Source organism: Morone saxatilis, unplaced genomic scaffold (assembly GCF_004916995.1).
Source record: "Morone saxatilis isolate NCDOM2014 unplaced genomic scaffold, NCSU_SB_2.0 Contig10, whole genome shotgun sequence".
Taxonomy (NCBI): Eukaryota; Metazoa; Chordata; class Actinopteri; family Moronidae; genus Morone; species Morone saxatilis.
The window spans coordinates 2,604,762-2,622,335 of NW_023339652.1; the positions used below are offsets into that span (position 1 = coordinate 2,604,762).

Here is a 17,574-nt window from a genome sequence, read left to right on the forward strand (position 1 = left end):
AAAAAAAATCTATCTCTATCTATCTATCCTACGTCTATCTATCATCCTACTCTATCTATTAGCCTATCTATCTATCTACTCTATATTTAATAAGTAGTTCTCCAAGCCAAAAAATACAAACCATTATCTAATTTCAGCTTCTTAAATGTGAAGCTTTACTGCTTTTCATCAATGGTTTGTTTTTGAGGAGGAAGTTACTTCAAAAAAAAACATACTATGACTGGATCAAGACCAAAAAGGCAAGTCTAGTGCAACACCCACGATCCAAGATAAGCAGGTTCACAACGTCCTGGAAAAACCAGGAATTATTTGGAAGTAATCTATGTTAATCCTGAAAATGAATATATATGATTATTTAATGCCTCAGACTGCCTACGTATTTTGTTTGAAACTTGACTGATCGTAGGATAAAACTTGCTCGTAAGGACCATTTTTTTTTTTTTTTTGCTCAGTGGAGCGTTTTACTGCCTTTCAGCTCGTTGTTTTGATTTTGCAGCCGACAACACTACTGTATGGTTGAGTCTTTGGTTGAGGCACCAAACAACAAACTGACAAAGTAAGCAACTTAGATAAGCTGCAACATCAGTGGAGCATTAGCAGCTAAAGAGCCAGACTTTCCATCAGAGACAAAAAACAGAACTAAAAGAGAGTGAATATTGGATTTACACTCATCAGGTGGACCCGACTCCAAATTAGCGATCATGTTGCTCCATCTCTTCTCGATTTTCAAATAGGCTAGCACATTTGCCATTTTATCTTTAAAGGTGTCTGTGTTGTGTTTGCAGCTTCTTTCCGCTGCCCCCAAGTGGTTAAAAAAATCTGTTAATGCAGGTTTAAGTACAACAAGATGCTGCTGAAACTGCCTATCAATACCGTAGTTTATGCCAATCCTATAATCACCAGGCTTACATGAGATTTTACCGTTTTAACACGTTCAATCAGCAGATTATTGAACATGTTTTGGAGGCATATCCACAATAGCCCCGTTAGTCCTGCCGGTACAACTCATTTTGCAAAAGCTGTCCCAAATCCTTGAACCAAACAAAGATGGCAACTGAATGAGTAAGTAGTATGAATCATTTCTAGCAGGTAAAACAGCATTATTGGGAAAAAAAACCTCATATCTCATATCATACTATTGGCACAGAGGCTGCTGATCTTCTCAATACTGATAATGTAGTAGTAGTAGTAATACGTTCTAACATTATACCTCACTTTAACAATACACAGCCGTTCCCTAAACAGGGATCTGCCAAAATGTTCTCACCTTACATAGCTGAAGATCTTAAAGTCAAGCTGTTGCTCACAAGGATAGAAGAATAACGTGCACACACAACCACGCACACACATATTTTACACCTTTGACACACAGTTTATTCCTGGTCTGACACCAGTCAGGCTTAAAGAACCAAAGCAGGAGGATGAAAGAGGAGAAAATAAGTCAGAGAAAAGAAAGGGGCAAGATGGCTGACAGAGAGCAGAGATGGATCCCGTGTGGAAACCAAAGATGATTTTCCTTTGATGTGGCAGATGCACACATCCATAACAGGCCCTCTGAGAGAGAAAGAGACAGACAAGGTGAATATACCTGCTGTCTTTATGCCCTTTTCTTTTTGACTGTGGTGTAGGAGGAAGAGAGAGATGAAATTTAATGAGAGGAGGCAACATCACAGGGACACAGACACATGGGTCAACGTGTAGCTCAAAGCAAAGAGAAGGATGTGACCAGTTTAGTGGCAAATGAAACACTGAGGTGGTACAGACACATTTAACAAGCACAATTTAAATGCTTAGTGCAAAATTAAGCATTGGAAGGAGCTGATGTTTATATATATTAAACTATTTGCTTCTTGTAGAACTTCTGCCCTTCATGGTAACATTATACGTTTCTCAATAAATGTCAATGAACATATATAAACAGTTTCCTTGTATATTTACAGAATCAGAATCAGAATCAGAATCAGAAATACTTTAATAATCCCCGGGGGGAAATTACTTGCCTGCAAGTTGCTGTATTTTAAATTAACTATAAGCTGCTGTAACTCTACTGTAATGCGATTTGCAGTATGTAGAACAATACTGTATTACTACTAAACAGTACTTTTACTGTACTTTGTAACTTGGTCTATTTCTACTGTATTTTATTATATTGTACTGTACTATAATATATTATTTATCAGTTAGTTATACTAATATTGATATTTTATCTTATTGTTGCTATTATTACTAATATTTATTATATTATATTAAATAATCTTCAGTTACAGGTAATACTGTAATATAACTATACTTTAGAATAACATTAAAAATCAAAAGGCAATCTGAACACTTATTCACTAAATATATTTTTACTTTTAAAAACATATAATACTGTCAACATGTTACAAACTTGGAATGAAAATATACTGAGATTGCTGAAGTGTAATTTAAAATAAGCAGTTTTGTTTGCATGTTTTTGGTCTTTCTTTCAGATGTCTCTGCATTCAAACACAACTGAAAGTATAAACTGATTGATTGAAACGTGAAAAAAGAATATCCAGGCTCAAAAGATATTCCTAGCCTTTTGGGAAACACAGAGGCTTCCCAGCCTGACTGTGTATTCAAACGTTTGCATGTGTGTTGGTAACACACTCTAAAAAACTCTGCATTGCGGCCATTAAGACCACCTGACTCTCGATATCAGTGGATAGGTAATTTAGGCGAGCAGGTGGTTAGAGAGATAAGTCTTTTCACACTAATAAATCCCTTTGCAACGAAGCGAACTAAAGTGAATTCAATTTGGAGGGAGTAAAAGCGAAGAGGGGAAGGGGGCCAGTCAATTGACCACCAATCAGAGCTATCTGATAGCGGCTGTAAAAGCCAGTGATTGGCCAGTAAAACGCCTGATCACGAAACGCTTAAATAAATGAATACGATGGCGACTATAAGCAGTTTTTAATTTATTGGACAGAAGGCAGAGACGATCACGCTGTAATGAAAAACTTTTTTTCTTTACTCAGTAAAATTTATGGGGGGGGGGTTAACGATCAGCTTACATTCAAGAATAAGCTGATAGTTGCATGACTAGTAAACAGCATGAAATTAGAGCGGGGCGATGTTTGTGCAGAAAGACGTTATTACAGCGAGCGTGACGCTACCGCACCGCCTTGTTTTACAGCCACAGGCCGCAGCTATAATTAAACACACCCATCCAGACTAATGGAAGGAGAAACTCAGTATGTCAGACAACTAATTGCTACACTCAGTCTCTCTCTTTTCACACACACACACACACACACACACTTCTTTTGTCTTTGCTAATCTAATCTGGCTCAGCAACTCTCACTTTTTAGGCCGTTACCTCCACCTTCTCCTCCTCCTCCTCCTCCTCCTCTCTCGTTTTCCTCCAGTAAAGGATGTTCTGGGTTTAATGAGAAGCTCCTCATTATTGCTTCTTGTTTCTCTTTGCTCTCAGCGTTCATTCTTTTCTCCTTGAGTTTCTGCTGCTGTCGGTGCCGAGCCACAATGTCAGAGCGTCGTTGAGATTCTGCTTTGTTTAGAGGACAAGCACTAACTGTCTTGTTAGTCAAGTTCAGTAGGTTTATTGTCAGGACTGTTTGTCAGAAACTGTGTTTACAAAACAGTTTGGGGCCATAACTTACAGTATGACGTTTCCAAATGTTAGTTTTTTTTTTGTCCAACCAACAGTCCAAAACTCAAATATATTCAATTTGTAATCGAGTAAAACAGAATAAAGCAACAAAGTTCAGCATTTCTGTCACTAATTTTTTACAGATGGACTAATCGATCAATCAGACTTATTGTTTGAACATTGACACAGCTACATAATGTTTACTGTATCAGAACTTTAAACAATAAGTCAGGCAATCATATGTTGGATCACCAGTTTTGATCAGTTAATCTGTTTTGTTTTTAATGATTGATGAACTTTAGTGTCCCAGAGAGAAATTGCTTCACAGTGTGAGCAAAAGCTTTGACAATACACTATAAAAACAAATGCATAATCTACCCTGTGACAGCATGGGTATCAATATAAGAAACTTATGTTGGCATAGGTGCAAAAATACAGCAAAGACAACTTTTGGCTCTGAGAAATAAAAACAAATAATTAAGAGTAATCAATAATAAAAATGATCTCGCTCTCCTCATTGTTTGAAATGTAAAAGTGTAAAAAAAAAAAACAACAACTAAAATGTCAACTTTTCTTTCCTTTCTGTGTTTTTCCAGACATTATGGAGCGGTGGTGGGCGTGGCAGTTTGCCCTGGTCACCCTGGCAACCACTTACCTCACCCCCTCCCAGGGTAAAAACGTAGAGTTCACCTCGGACACCCTCATCAACAATGTGGTGGCCAACCCTCGCACGGGCCGCCTGTACGTCGGCGCTGTCAACTCCCTGTACCAGCTGAACCCTGACCTTGGGCTCGAGTCCCGCACCGATACGGGCCCCAAGCGGGACAACCGACTGTGCACGCCGCCCGTCACCGACGCCTGCGACGAGGCCGTGGACACGGACAACCACAACAAGCTGCTGCTGGTCCACGAGGCTAAGGACGTCCTGGTGGTGTGTGGCAGCATCTTCAGGGGCATCTGCTCTCTGAGGAACCTGAGCAGCGTGGAGCAGCTGCTGTACTTCAGCGACACCAAAGGAGAGAAGTCGTATGTGGCGAGCACAGAAGAGAGCGTCTCTGTGGTGGGAGTGATATCATACTTCATCAAGGACGGTGATAACTTCACCGTGTTCCTGGTGAGGAGAAAAAGTCACACACACACACACACACACTTATTATTTCCAGCAGAACTGAGGTAAATAAGAAAATAAATATAAATGATCACCTCCATCTGAGATATTGAGCGAACAAACACGATCAAATTGCAATTTGTAAATATATTATAGACATATTTGTCAGACTTCCTCACACAGAATCAGTGAATTGATCTTCATAAGATCTGTCTGCTGCTCTCCCTTTCCTTCAAGGCATACATGTAGAAGCTTTTTTATGGTGCCTCTAATCAAATCAGTGTTTTTACCCAGAGTGTGGAGAGGGTTTACCTTCCTGTAGTTCTCTGTTTGGCAGAGGCAGAGGTAGGAAAGAGAGCTGTGGGGACTGGGAAACCAGCAGGAGGTCCTTGAGGGACCTTCAGCAGCTATTTAACAAAAGGACCTGAAGCTTAAAAGGAGAAAATGTGTGCAAAAGTTGCTTATATACACATCCAGGAGAGTAAAATTAGCATTCACATTCTGTCCACACCCAAGTCCAATATTCATTTTTCTTTTAGCTGTTTTTGTCACCACAAACTCGAAAAATATGTGGCAATTCAGCTTCTCAGTGCTCCACATTCTTCACAGTCTAGTGGCTTGATCCATTGTTAATGTAGATAATATATAAGTGCAGCTCCTCAACTTGGACAAGGAATAATAAGCACACTGTAAGATGGAAGTCTTTCTGGCATTTGAACACAAACTCCCTAGAAAAAGTTGTGAGTTCCACTGAAAAAAAAGACCTTTCAGTGCAAAGGCTGAATGATTAAATGTGTAAGCTGTGTGGCAGGGCAAGGACTGGGTGCTATTGTTCTGGAGTTTTACTTGAGCCTTAATAGTTTGGCTCTCAAGTCAAATCAAGTCTTCAGGGAGTTTGCAGTTATTCTTGGCCTCATTTTGGGACTTAAAGGAACACTATGTAAGATGTATATCTTTGCTAACACAGTCAAACATCAAGCAAGTGCAACAACACAAGACGTAGTAAGCCAGTTGATATTAATGACAGCAAAGAAGGCCAGCTCGCCGTCTGCCTGCAGCCTCTTATTTCACAAAGCTCTTGCTAACGAAAAAAAGCCAGTCCAAGATCAGCCATTAGCTATGTCCATGGAAGCAGCCGAGCCCGGTTACATTGCCCGCTGGCCTGGCTCCAGTTCTGGCACGATGCAGCCTCCACTCCCCATCAGCATCCCTCCAAAGCTCCTGTGCTACGAGTGTGAACACCAACACTCCCCCGATGTGCTCTGAAGACCCAATCGAAGACAGTACAGCTAAGCTTACAAGCTAACAGCAGCCACATTAGCAGTTACTCAGCAGTTACTTTACTGTCCATCAGGGAACTCCATAAATCACAAAAAGTTGAAGCAGAACAGAAGGAAAACTATAAAATATGATCCAGTTTCACCAAAATCAGTGACATAGTTTGTGGTGTGTGACTTAGTGCCGTGAAGCCTAACACACCTGTCCCAAACCAAACGTTACATAATGGAGCTTTAAGACACATGAAGACGATAGAATACAAGCATGTTTGGTTTGGAGAGCACTTTAGATACTAGAACTAGATATTCACTTGAACAAAAGTAGTTAAATATACTCTTAACTTCTAGTCTGAACTATTTCCACTATCTTGTTACATGAGTTTATCGTCTCTTCCTTCTCAGGTTGGTAAGGGGTACGGCAGTCATGACAGCACCAAGCTGATCTCCACCCGCATCCTCCAGGACTACGGCGACTGGGTGGTTTTCGACAGCATCATCGAGGCCTCAGCGGTCCAGGCCAACCCCTTCGTCCTGCGGTACCTCCACGACTTCCGTTTCGCCTTCAAAGACGGCGGCTTCGTGTACTTTCTGTTCTCGCGGACGCTCGGCATTCAGGACACCAAGAACTTCACCTTCATCTCCAGGATGTGCGAGGACGATCAGGGTTATTACTCCTACACCGAGCTGCAGCTCAACTGTAGCGCTGCAAACAAGTACAACAAGGCTCAGGTAATGATAACACACTCCTCAGCCGCTGGATAGGCTGTCAGCATTTTATTAAAAGGGTAGCAGTGACTCGGAAAAACACATTTGGACATTTTACATTTGGATGAGTTTGTGTTAAATTGGAACCTTTTTTGAGAATGCCTGCATCCTGACCCTCTGAAAAACTTTATAAATTGGATTTAACATGCTCTTGAACTTGAAATAGCTTCAGTTTATGGGGTCTCCACTCTCACTGTACTGTTGTATCAGCTAAATTCGTTTTTTTTTTTGTGTATCTAACATTCAGCATTTTTTTATCTCTTCCTTGTCTCCCAGGCTGCTTATGTAGCTATACCAGGTGATGTTTTGGCTCAGACTATGACCAAATCGGGCCAGTATGGACAAGTTTCAGCCTCTGACAAGGTGCTGTTTGTCACCTTCACTTCCGACGAAGACCCATCTACTTCGGCAATGTGTAGGTGTCATCTTAATGCGGGCAGATTTTCCTGATATTTGATGTTGCCTGACGTTTGTTAGTTGGCATTGGAATGTCTAAAAACATGTCACAACATTTCTTTGAATTTTGGCAGAATGTTTGACCAGGGAAAGAGATTCAGTTTCGCTGCAGATTCATTAAACATTTACCCTTTTGTTCAACACAAATCTGTTTAGAAATCAGGAGGCTCAAAGTTCATTCTTGACCTTGAAACAGCAGCTGAGAAAAGAAACTCACCACAAGGTTTACTTAGTATCGTTTCTGGAGCTTTGGATCATGAGCATTATTAACCTTAAACATTTGCTTTTCAAGACAACATGGTTGAGAAGTCTTTTGCAGGATTTAGTGGCATCCAGCGGTGAAGTTTCAGGTTGCTAACTAACTGAACGTCACTTGTGTTTGTATTTAAAGACCTGGGAATGAGAACAGGCTGTAAAGTGTGTAGGAGAAACTATCAGCCAGTGTTTGGTTTGTCCAGTAGAAACATGGTGGACTCCATGGAAGTTGTCTCTAAGGTAACATAATTCCAACATTCAGGTGATTCTACACTAATGAATCCTCCTATGTTACAGTGGACATTTAAATTGCTCAGAAAAACTTTAAACATCTACTTTCGATATAATGCAAAATGACCGAAATCTCCAGAAGAGCTTCTTAATGGAAGCTTGTGGTGAGATTGTGCAGAAATTATTCCACAAAGCCAGAGAAAGCTGTCAATACAACCATTTCCACCTCACCAGGGTGATTAAAATACAGATTTTCTGCAATTTAGAGGACAATATAAATGGAAATTTTGGAGTGGTCTTAAATGGATAAGCCAGTGGTCATAAAGGCTGTAAATAACTTTATTAATTTGTATGCAGTTTCACGACAACAACAGCATCAGATTTTCTTTTATGAAAATAATATTGTAAATAATGAAGGTTTTGCAGACTGCAATGTGTTCTCTAAATACTTTGTTTGTTTGTTTTTATATTTGACATTTTTATTGTTTACCAGAAAACATGACTCGTGTTAAATAGAACAGAAGAAACTGTAGGAAAGAGGCACAGACGGTGTTTATGCTCCTTTTTCTAGGTATGTACCCTGTGCGCTCTATTAATGAAAGGCTGGTGGAGATAATAGAAGCCTGTTACACCGTCAACGGCGTCATTAACGAGAAGGCTGCTGTCTACTCGCCTTACTCGTCCAAGTCTGAAGAGCTGTGCGTCACCAATAGTCAGGTGAGAAAATCTGCCTGTGTGTCAGAGATAAAGAGAAACTGAAAAAACAGAGAGAGAAATATTGATAATATATCAATGAGCCAATAATTCTGCATCAATGTGAATGTTCTACTATTGGATTTCATTTCTGTTCTGCTCCATCAGAATAACGTGGCCAGCAAATTCAAGTGTGGGGCCGAGCACCTGCCCTCCCCACTGGCCAGCAAGGCCGAGTTCGCCTTAACAGCGAATTCCTCATTGGTCCGTAAGGGTCACATGACCGCTGTTGCTGTGGCTGTGGAAATGGGGCACGCTGTGGCATTCCTGGGCACCGCCACTGGAGAGGTAAAGACTAAAGACTTAAAATAGTTTGTAATGATGCTGTTAAATGTGTTTATACTGTAAAGACTGTAGTGAAGTCCTCTGAATCCCTGACTGCACCAAAACTCACAGTTTCCAAAAATAAAAAGACTCTATAACCCAAACATGACTACATTAAAGGTGTGGTCAACTGTGACGTCCCCCATTGGTTTGTGGAGTACCGTTTTGAAGCCTTAATGTGGCTTAGTTTAATCTCATTTGTAGCAGGAAACAATGGCAGCTCTCCTAGCCACATATGTGCTTGTACTACAGATTCAAAATACACAGACATACATTTCTGAAAAGGTTTTAGGTGAGAAAGTAACAGAATCTGGAGGCGCAATCTGATCAGCACTGTTTGACAGTTTGATCTGAGTTTGGTGAGTTGAGCTGGACGGACTCACTGAGAATGAGCTGTCAATCACAAGGTAGCCCCGCCCTAAAGCATACCCTGCTTTATGGTCTGTTTCACTCTAAATGGGACCATCATTTACTAAATGAACATATGCTGTATTAAGACTGAATACTAGGATCTTTATACTTATTTTTTAATTTTTTATATATATATATTTTTTTTATTTGTAATTATTTTTATTTTTATAAATCAACCGAGAAGTCGACTCATTTCACCATAAGGAAGCCTTCTAGCAAGCTCACTAGCTAGTTAGCTCACCAGTTCATTTGTATACATGCCGCCATTAATGTGGACCATGACCATTGTGGTTAATATTTAAGAATTCAGTTTTAAAAAGGTAAATTAATTCTCACCTTAATCAAATTTGAATGGAAACTTTGGTTAATGCTTTACACTGTGGAGAGGAACTGTGTACTGTGTAAGCACTGTGTAACTTAGTACTACTACTAATTATAGAGAAAATGTTCAAATATATGGTGCACATTGCTAAAATGTAAGTTGAACATTCAGTTAGAAAAACAGGAGGAATAAAGTTTTTAAGAGTAAATTTATGAATATTTACTTGCAAGATTTTAACTGTTCTTTCAAGGACATTTCTCAGAAAATAATAATTTAAAAGTAACACTGTTTTCCAGAAAACTTATAAATCTGTGCCCTTTGATATAAAGAGCATCACATTACCCGCTGAAATAACAACAGTAACAGTATTTTGCATTTTTGCTAAATTACCATTTTAAGCATTAACACATATTTTAGAAAATAACCATAAATTAAAGTAGAAACTGTGTCTATAACAGCTGTGAATGCGCTCTCTTTCCTGTGAAAGATGAACTTACCAACAATAGATCTCTCTCCTGTCTGTTCTGTGTCCTGTGCTGTAATGTTGTCGTGTATTTCGTACAGAAAAAAGACGCGTTTATTACGTTGAAGAAAACCAGGGTTGCAGGGTGAATTAAAATGCGTGCTAATGCAGTTTTTGTGTTCCTGTAGGTGCTGAAGGTGCATCTGTCGGCACACCCTGAGGTGTACGGGCGAGCGTCGGGCGAAGTCACGGGGGACAAGGTCAACAAGAACCTGCTGTTCGATTCCAGCCTCCGACACCTGTACATCACCACAGAGAAAAAGGTCAAACTCTCTCAGGCTCGGCCGGATTGATTGTTCTTTTTCTTTTTCCTTCCATCCATCTAACACCTCTCTGTCGCTACACAAAGAAGGTCAGGGACGCAGTCATGTGCTTACTTCTCTTCCATTTCATACATCAGGTCGGGGACTTAATGAGTCTTTCATTTATGCCGTCTGTGTTATTTGATCATTTATTCATTCGTTCAACTAACACCAATACATCCGTCTACATTACCACACAGAAGTCAGTCATTGATTTATTCGCTCGTTCTCTTTCTCTCCGGCCCCCTTTTGTTTTCCTCGCTGCGTTTTCTCTTCATCTGTCTTTTCTCTCCTTTTTGTCCTTTCATCTTTCGGTCGCCATCCCTCTCTGCCACCACACCGAAGTGAAATTGATGCTATTGATTCAGAAATGAATTAATTAGAATGCACTTCAAGAGGGCAATTCACTTTGATCAAGTCAAGTGACGATACTCGAGCTTGTTCCATCTGCTCATTTAAATTTATTAGACCTACCTCTTCTTGTCAGAGAGGAAAATGATTTCCACAGCTGGTTTGGAAGAAGTTCTCTAGTAAAGTACCATCCAAAGACCTTCCCTTTTTACAAGAAAATATTACATGGGGAAAGAAAAATCTATTAGGTGATATACATAAAGGGTTTATTTATGTTCCACAGGATCACACCAGTGGAGAAATAATACGGCAATCCATCTACATTTAATAATAAATCTATCACACGTCTTGGGTGTGACTCTGAACATGTGATTAATCACTGAAGCGGAGCACACAAAAAACTATTGACAGCTGTGACGGTAAAGCCATACAAACACAAAATCAAAACACATGTCCCAAATGGATCCCAGACTGATCCCTTTGTCTTATTCTTCCTCCACACGTTCTCCTTCATGAAACACAAACAGGAACAGAAATGATCATACAGGATGTTTTTTTAATGTAGCCGCATTATTTAGGCCCCATTCAGTCAGGAATAACATTACAGAGGGAGGTGGGAAATGAAATGTTCACTGTGCTTCTCTGTAATTTAACTCATCTGTAATTTAACTTAGCCGGAAGAGAGAGTCAATTATGTCTCAGCAGGAGGGCAGCGCAGAGTTGAAGGGGGGAGGCTGTCTGAGCCAAGAAAGGCAAACTCCCCCCTTCAAAGTCAAACTTACTCAAATCTGAACACACCATGAAACACACATTGATATAATTCAGTTTAGTATCTCTGCTATCAATCGCGGTAAGTCAAAGAGATGCTTCAGAACTTTTCTGAGAATCATCAAGTTTTAAAGTTCAGTATCAAAGTGATCCAGTGATAGTTGCCTGTACGTCCATTCGGCAAACTTTTAATGGTGTCAGTTTGCTAAAATGTAAACAAATATAGGCTTTTAAAAAAATGGGGCTTAAAAGAGAGTTTGTAGAAAATCAATAGGTAATGGCGCTGGTGCAATTATAACTGGGGTTTGGTGAGAAATGACTCTGTTATGTGCTCACTCATCAGAGCAGGTAATGTCAACCTTACCTTTCCTAGAGAAATGAATCCAGTCTGAATGGCTCTATGGGAATAGCTGTACTGTGAGCTGGAGATTATTTTGAATCATCAGCGTTGCCTTTTTGCCCTTAAGCGTCTGCATGTTGTTCACAATAACAACTCCTTCACAATAAAAGCCTGTCATGTGCATGCAGATCACCAAGGTTCCAGTCCAGGCCTGCCACCTGAAGACGGACTGCCACTCCTGCGTCTCGATGAAGGATCCGTATTGTGGCTGGTGTGTCCTGGAGGGAAGGTGAGTCACTCTTGAGTGTATAAAGGTCTCAACAAACATTAACTGAGCTTCCATCCTCTTGTATTTACATGCATTACACTTGGTTGAGGTGCAATGGAGCATGTTGTAAACTACAGAAGTACTGGTCTGAAATACTATCCTGTCTTTGATTTTGGGGCCTCCCAAATGGGGATATAACTAATGTAGCCAGGAAATAGGTTATATAACATTCTTACTTTTGCTGCTAGAAAAAATATATTATTATAGTGGTGACAGTGATGTGGGCCCTTCTGTTAATGGTGGTATAAAGTTATATTTGATCTGGTTCCTTTGGAATACTTTACAAGTGTTCTGCATACCAAAGCAGATCAGTATGGCAGCCTTATTTGAATTATGTAGGATAATAATCAGATTTTTCTTCCATTATTTTACAAGGAGTCTACTGAACATAGACTATTTCCTGTAACTTATAATAAAACAATTTTGGGTTTTGTTGCTAGTATTATAAAATAATAATAAGAAAATCCATTAAATATAGAAATAGTGCAATGGAAGAAAAGAGAAACTTGAGCTTGACCTTGGAGGGAACAGTGAAGGAAGCTATCGTAGCTCATTAGCTGTAGTTTCATTTACTCCTCTGTCGGGGTATAACCTGTAGTTTGCAGGCACTTTTGCAACAGGAGCCAGTGGTATAAATGTGCCTTTTGATAAACTGTGTGAAACTTATTATCCTCTTAGGCACCGAGCTAAGTGACAACTAGCAAGCAAATTAGGTTGGAGAACTTTTTTCCATTCTTTAGTAACTTTATTTAATTAACTTATGTACAATCTCAGTAACAAAATGCTAGCAGGAAGTAAACAGCCCAGTAGGTCTTGCTAGTGTGTCAGCAGCTATAGTAGTTCTCCAGCTAGCCCTACAAGTAGTCCCTAATCAATTTATTATAAATCCCACTGCTTTACTTGCCAAGACACGCCCTGCGTAGCATTTAAGCTTTAGGATTAATCAGGCGCCAAAGTCCAAGAGTAGCAATAAAGTAGTGGTGGCTGACTGGGTTAATGACTGGACTTGTACCTGGGGAAATGGGTTTGATTATCCTGCAAGACAGTTTTTTAGACTTAGTTGAAGTGGGGTTTTTTTTTAATTATCTTCATTAAGGCGTACTAGGAAACTTAAAAATTATACATACTAGGTCTATATCTCAGCATTTGGTTCACTTCTGTGTAGAAAAGTAAATTGTTAAGGAATTTGTTTGTTAGTAGAACAATGTCCAACCGTCAGGGACAAGAAAACACTGAATTAGTGCAAAAAAACTGATGAAAAATGTAACTTTGATGTGGTGATTTGCACTTACAGTAACACTGATGTGAGACTGTTTGGCTACCACTCACCTTAACAAACACTATCACAGTTTTTTTTCATTAAGTTTAACAACAGCATCCATCTGCTTGACTCACAGGTGCACCAGGAAGCAGGAGTGTAGCAGGTCGACGGAACAAAACACCTGGCTGTGGTCCCCCGATCAGCAGTGTGTTCAGATCCAGTCCTTCAACCCTCCGAACCTCAGCTGCAAGAAGACGCAGCAGGTAGGAAAGGAGAGAGAGCGATACTCAAGGATGTGAATGAACATGCATATTTCTCCGAGTCTTTTCCCTCTGCAGGGTGGAGTCCCCCCCTGAGCTAAGTTCAGTTCTTGCTGAGCTCTGCTTAATTTAAACCAGTCAAACCTCCTGAAACGCGTAACAGAGTTGGAGGGCTCTGTGTCTGTGTTGTCAGCAGGATTTCAAAACAGGTTCTTAACCTCTGGTGCGAGGACCTCCGGGGGCCCCCTCAAGGGAGTTACAAAGAAGTGTTTTAATGCACAAGTGACATTATAATTCACAGTTTTTGGATGTGAGCCACATAGTATATTGCATAGAATTGTTTGTGGTGACAGTTCAGTTTGCATGCTGATTCAGCTCTGAAAGTGAAATTAATGCTTCTTTGGAAACGTTGTCACACCCAGAAACTGCTGATGACACCTTGTTTTTGGTGAATCACATATGAGTAACAGCACCAACAGTGATAATATCATTTAGGTGCAGAACAACACTGTTAGTCATTATTGACTCAGTGACAAAGATTTCCAATATTACGATGGTCTACAGTGATTCTCTCCCTGATGAATGCTAAATAATGTTAGAATTTTGTACTCCTTTTATTAGCTGTTACTAAGCCTGTAAAGCTTTCCATTCCCGCATTGGTACATATTTTGGTTTTACAGATATACCACAATGTTATTGTGTAATTTTTGAAACAGTGGTTCCTTGCGACCGTTTATTTGCTTTATTTTTAACTGTCTAGCTAATTAAGCTAATGTTAGTGCTTGAAAACGATGTCTCAAGCTGACTTTATAATGATTCCAGCTGTAAAAAGGCCTTACATGTTTACTTTATGGTTATTTACATAATATTATGCTAAAAGAGTGAGGCTAAAGCTAACATGCCCCAGGCAGACAACCTCAAGAGTTGATGAACACACGGAAATAAAAAAAAATAGACAATTTAATTCTAACGTAACACTGTTGAAAAACACAACCTGTATGCTTACAGCTTAGTGTAGTTAGCTTATAGTTAGCTAATGATATGCTAACTGGCAGACATACTCAGATAATGTACTTAAGTTAAAAACAGCAATACTACAACAAATTCTGTAATACAGTGAGTATTAGTACAAAAGCATTAGCATTAAAATGTACTTAAAGTACCAAAAGTAAAAGTACTCATTATGCAGGATGGCCCATTTCTGAATAATATATAATACTGGATTATAATCACTGATAAATCAATATATCACAATGTTGAACGGTGGTGGTAATTCTAATTACTTTATAAACTGCTGGGTAGCTTAATATAATTATATAAGCTAACATTTTCAGCTTACTTTAGAGCAGAAAAACTGTTTAATGTATTTCTTACACTTTTTCGCTCTTGTGTTTTAGATTTTAAAGAAGATTTTAAAGGGTAAACCTCTAGTATCTCAGTCGTATATGGAGCAAACTAATTTCTTTACACTATGAAATTCAAAATGAAAACACTGTGGCGGCATTTTCCCACTGAATACTAGAATACGAGGATCTGAATCTGACGGCTGAGCTTTCTGAATTAATGAGGTATTGATCAAAGAGCTGATTTGCCAGAAAGACACGTCGTCCTTCAAGATGCACAACACCAGACTGTCGACTAACCTTCCCTCCCATCACGTCTTCCTTAGAATAACTACTTGCTCTTCGACGTCACTCAGGTTTAGTCTGACATACGCGGTCAGCTGTGCACATACTTATTCATTATGTAATTTAACTTAAAGGCGGTTCAGTGCTCAGATGTTAACAAGTCTGAATGGAATAAAAAATAATAATAAAAAAGCTGCTGAGGGTTGATCAGAGGACCGAAATGTGTTCTGTATGTAGATTGTAACATTGGTGATGAGGGGGCAACAAAACGTATAAATTATGGGTGCGTGATATCGCAATCAGGTCAGGTTATAATAAATAATATGCAAATAGAAGTAAGTGGTTGGTTTGTTTTGAAGACTTTGTAGTTTTATATTCGTTTGGTTCCTTCCAGAGCTGATTTTGAGCACTAAATCCGTCACACTGGTCCTTTAATTACTCCTTTTTTATTATAAAATGTTGAGCTATGACACCCATAATCTTAAAACGATAAGATGAATCGGAAAAAAACTTTTGATTTTACCAAAAACCGCCATCTTTCTCTATCCTTAATTTTAAAAAACATCAAAGCACCAACATGTACAGTATTAGCTACTGCAAATCATTTGTATAAGAGCATCCTTTTCATAAGACAGGGTTTCTATGCTAGGCTGCTTCTGTCTCATTAATGTTTTATTATCCAGGATTTTACCAACTCTAAACCTCACACTTCATTCATGATTTATGTACTTCTGTAGTGTATATATAGTTATTAAGTCAAGTCTTTAGGGAGTCAGGCCTGTAGTCAAGTCTCTAAGCAGTCAAGTATTTAGGTTGTGACTTAAGAATCACTCAAACCGCTGCAACTCTGCTTATTTTCTAATTTTAATGGGATTTTAAATTGTCATGCATCACATTGTGCTTCAGGAGACGCTCTAATAACGTTAGGAAGTCCCAAATACAGTCAGAAATGGCACAGCTTTGCACACTGGCAGTCCCAAGTATTTAAATTTACACTTTATTACCTGTGAACCCTTTGAGATGATGATTGTTTCTGGTGGGGAGGAGTTCGCTGCAGCTTTGTCAGAACAAACAACTTTAAGTTTGACCTCTGCAAACACCAGAACTTCTTTTGGGCCCAGATAGAAGAATCTGCTGCATATTAATTAGGGAGTTTGGGACTGTCGTCTCTGTTGCAGCCCCCCCTAGTTTGTGATTTTAATCTGATAAGGGTTTGAGCTTAAAGAAAAAAAGTTGCCTCATGCAGCTTTACATTCTTAAAAAGAGGAAAAAGTCTCGGGTGAATTCATTCAGGGGGCTTCTCCGTTACCCGAGATCAAAAAGTTAGCAGTTAAATTAAACTGGTTGAGGTCAGCGAGGAGTAATGAGGAACTGATGTTTGAACACCACAGCTGAATATCAATTATTTCTGCAGTCCACGCACACATAGACATACGTGGTTGCATGGTTGCAACACACACAGGCAGATGTGTGCACAATTTATTGAGGGCAACCAGTTGTACTTATTTCTTCTCTCTCACTGATACACGTCTTTGTTGCTTATTCACACACACAAACACAGATACACAGTCCCTCCTTAACATAAAATACAAATCTAATATGCTATTAGCATCAATATGGAGGTAATAAAATATAGACAGAGTTTTAGAGGTGAAATATTCACTGATTACTAATCTAGTGACGATATTGTGAATTTAGCAGCTGGAATGAAAATAGACTTTTTCTATGTAGGATTTGCACTGATATGATTATGTAAAGGTACTCATAGGGCTGCTTTCCTAAAGAAAAAAATATTTAATAAATAAATATGTTTAATAAGAAAATAAGTTAAAAATTAAGCATATATTGTGTAAAACCAGATACGTTCATTTAACTCAAAACATTGGTGAAACTGATCAAAATCTTTAAGACAAACTCACTTAAAAATAAGTTTGGCTCTTGGCGAGGAAAACTTGTTTCCAGCGCGGCATCAACACTTTGCTGGTGTAGAACCAAGAACCGCTTGGCTCTATGGTGGCTCTCTTGGTCGTTAGAAAAGCAAACCGCTTTGGACTTTTAAGACTTTTGAGTATAAATACATATAGTTATTACTTTAATTACTCTGTTAAACTCAGTCCTATCCTGCCAGTCACTCCCCAAACTCAGAAAAACACTCTATTTCTCTGTCCACCACTAACTCATTTCTTTATCTCACTGCAGCCAGTTAAGCTGTGAGGAGAAAAAGAATTACTTATCTTTCACTCAACTCTTCCCTCGACAATTTTCTCCTGATTCCTTGTC

At 39.2% G+C, this 17,574-nt stretch overlaps 1 protein-coding gene across 1 annotated transcript in view; it reads left to right on the forward strand.

The window, feature by feature from the left end:
* plxnb2a (plexin b2a) overlaps positions 1-17,574 on the forward strand; it is a gene marked incomplete in the record, with an annotated part of 172,717 nt that overhangs the window by 121,316 nt on the left and 33,827 nt on the right. The window contains 8 exon segments of the mRNA XM_035675813.1: positions 4,228-4,745; positions 6,419-6,745; positions 7,058-7,196; positions 8,295-8,440; positions 8,585-8,764; positions 10,185-10,319; positions 12,006-12,106; positions 13,543-13,669. Of these exon segments, the coding sequence (XP_035531706.1) occupies positions 4,233-4,745; positions 6,419-6,745; positions 7,058-7,196; positions 8,295-8,440; positions 8,585-8,764; positions 10,185-10,319; positions 12,006-12,106; positions 13,543-13,669 (1,668 nt within the window).